We start from the raw sequence: 2,309 nt of genomic DNA on the forward strand, positions 1-2,309 counted from the left end.
TATATATATATATATATAGCATTGGGAAGCCCCTCCTGTGGCTCTAGAATCCCCTCAATAACTCACAACTGCAGATGCACTGGGCAATTCTAAGAATTATCTGAACAATCCAGAAAGAACAACTCTGCTCATGGTTCTAGAATCCCCCCAAACCAGCCCAGAGCCACAAAAAGCTTTGCCCCCATGGCTCTAGAATTCCCTGAGCAACCTAGAGCCAGACAGCAGTGCCAGTGATTCTAGAATATTCTAACCAAAAGCTATTGCTTTTTGGAGAACCACAGGCCACAGGGAATGAAACCACATTCCCGTGAACTTAAAGGATAGCCAGTTCTGCCCACTGTCCTTCATGATCTAAGCATTCCAGAACAAGAGATAACTCTGCTCTGGGTTCTAGAACTGCACCATCCAATATGGTAGCCACCAGGCACATGCAGGTATTGTGCACTTGAAATGTGGCTGGTCTGGACTTAGATGTGCTGTAAGTGTAAAATGCACGCCGGATTTAGAAGCTCTCATAAAAAAAAATGTAAAATTATAAACTGTTGATTGCATGTTGAAATAACACTTTAAATATATGGGCTTAATTTAAATGTCATTAAAGTTAATTGTAAGTGTCTGCTTTTTTAACGTGGATAACTAAAAAATTTCAAGTGACATGTGGCTCAAATTCTATTTCTGTTGTATAGCTGTAGAACTTTCTTGAATTGGACAGTTCTGCCCAGTTCTAGTACAGCTCCTAAAGGTCTAGAACCAGAGATAAATTCTATTCACTCCATGGTTCTAGAACTCCCCAGTCTTGAGTAGAACCTGACAGCTCTGTTCATCATTCCAGAACACCCTCATCAGCTGAGGACACTTTAATCTAGAACCACAGGCAAAATGCTAGGTTCTGGAACTCTCTAGGTGAATCACAGCTCCACCCAGGACTCTAGAACCTTCTTGGAACTACAAGTTCAAACCAGCTTCCTTTCCCACACCCACAGAACTTGTTCTTTGACCTAGAGCCTCAGATAGCGTGGGGGAGAATGTTCTAGAACATTCCAGGTGGCCAGAACAGGTACTTCTCATGCCTTGAGAGCAGATTGGCAAGCTTTTCTGCAAAGGCCCAAACAGTAAATTTTTTTTTATTTTGTGGGCCAGATGGTCTCCATTGCAACTACTCAGTCTGGCCGTTGTAACATGAAAGCTGCCACAGACAACACGCTAATGAATGGGCATGAGTCTGTCCCGATAAAACTTTATTTGCGGACACTGAAATTTGAATTGCCTATCGTTTTCACCTGTCAAGAAATGTTCTTCTTTCAAGTTTTTTCAACCATTTAAAAATGCATGCGGGCTTCCCTGGTGGCCCAGTGGTTAAGAATCTGCCTGGCAATGCAGGGGACACAGGTTCGAGCCCTGGTCTGGGAAGATCCCACATGCCATGAAGCAACTAAGCATGTGCACCACAACTACTGAGCCTGTGATCTAGAGCCCGCGAGCCACAACTTCTGAGCCTGCGTGCCACAACTACTGAAGCCTGTGCGCCTAGAGCCCGTGCTCTGCAACAAGAGAAGCCACCGCAATGAGAAGCCCACGCACCGCAATGAAGAGCAGCCCCTGCTCACCGCAACTAGAGGAAGCCCATGAGCAGCAATGAACCCCCAACACAACCAAAAGTAAATTAAAAAATAATAATAAAATAAAATAAAAATTAAAATGCATGGGACTTCCCTGGCGGGAAGTCCAGTGGTTAGGACTCGCGCTTCCACTGCAGGGGGACGCAGGTTCGATCCCTGGTCGCAGAACTAAGATCCCACATGCTGCGCGGCTTGGCAAAAAATAAATTAAATAAATAAATAAATAAATAAATAAATAAATAAAAATGCAGAAGCCGTCTTAGCTCACAAAACATACCAGAAAGTCCACGGATGGTAATTTACCAACCCTTGCTCTAGAACCAAGTCAAGTGCTACAATTTGCCAAGTCTGCCCTAACGCTCCCTATTCATTCTAGAACATTCTCAGGACTGTCTCTCTTCTTTCAGTTGTCTGGAATCTACTCAGACCCAACCTCAGAGTCTCTCTAGAAGCAACTCGTTACTGGCAAACTTTGTGCCAGGTTTTGGGAGCTTAAGTCGGGCTGTTCTGAAACCCCGAAGTCCCTGGGGCCAGGGTGGGCGGGACACTCACCCTCCTGGAGGGCAGGGTAGGAAGCCGGGGTCTCGGGGCTCTGGAAGAAGACAGAAGAGGGGTAGGCCTGAGTCCTCCTGTTTGGCTCCCAGCAGTGGAGCGGTCTGGGGGGGGGGGGCTGGGCGGGGTCTACCTGGG

General features: G+C 46.1%; 1 protein-coding gene across 1 annotated transcript in view; it reads right to left on the bottom strand.

Annotated features, from left to right (window-relative positions):
• Positions 1-2,309, bottom strand: part of APBA3 (amyloid beta precursor protein binding family A member 3) — a 6,533-nt gene that overhangs the window by 3,539 nt on the left and 685 nt on the right. Inside the window, exon 2 of the mRNA XM_007460349.1 lies at positions 2,172-2,211. Coding sequence (XP_007460411.1) covers positions 2,172-2,211 — 40 coding nt within the window. The remainder of the gene's footprint in view (positions 1-2,171; positions 2,212-2,309) is intronic.

This window comes from Lipotes vexillifer, unplaced genomic scaffold, assembly GCF_000442215.2.
Source record: "Lipotes vexillifer unplaced genomic scaffold, Lipotes_vexillifer_v1.1 scaffold225, whole genome shotgun sequence".
Classification (NCBI taxonomy): domain Eukaryota; kingdom Metazoa; phylum Chordata; class Mammalia; order Artiodactyla; family Lipotidae; genus Lipotes; species Lipotes vexillifer.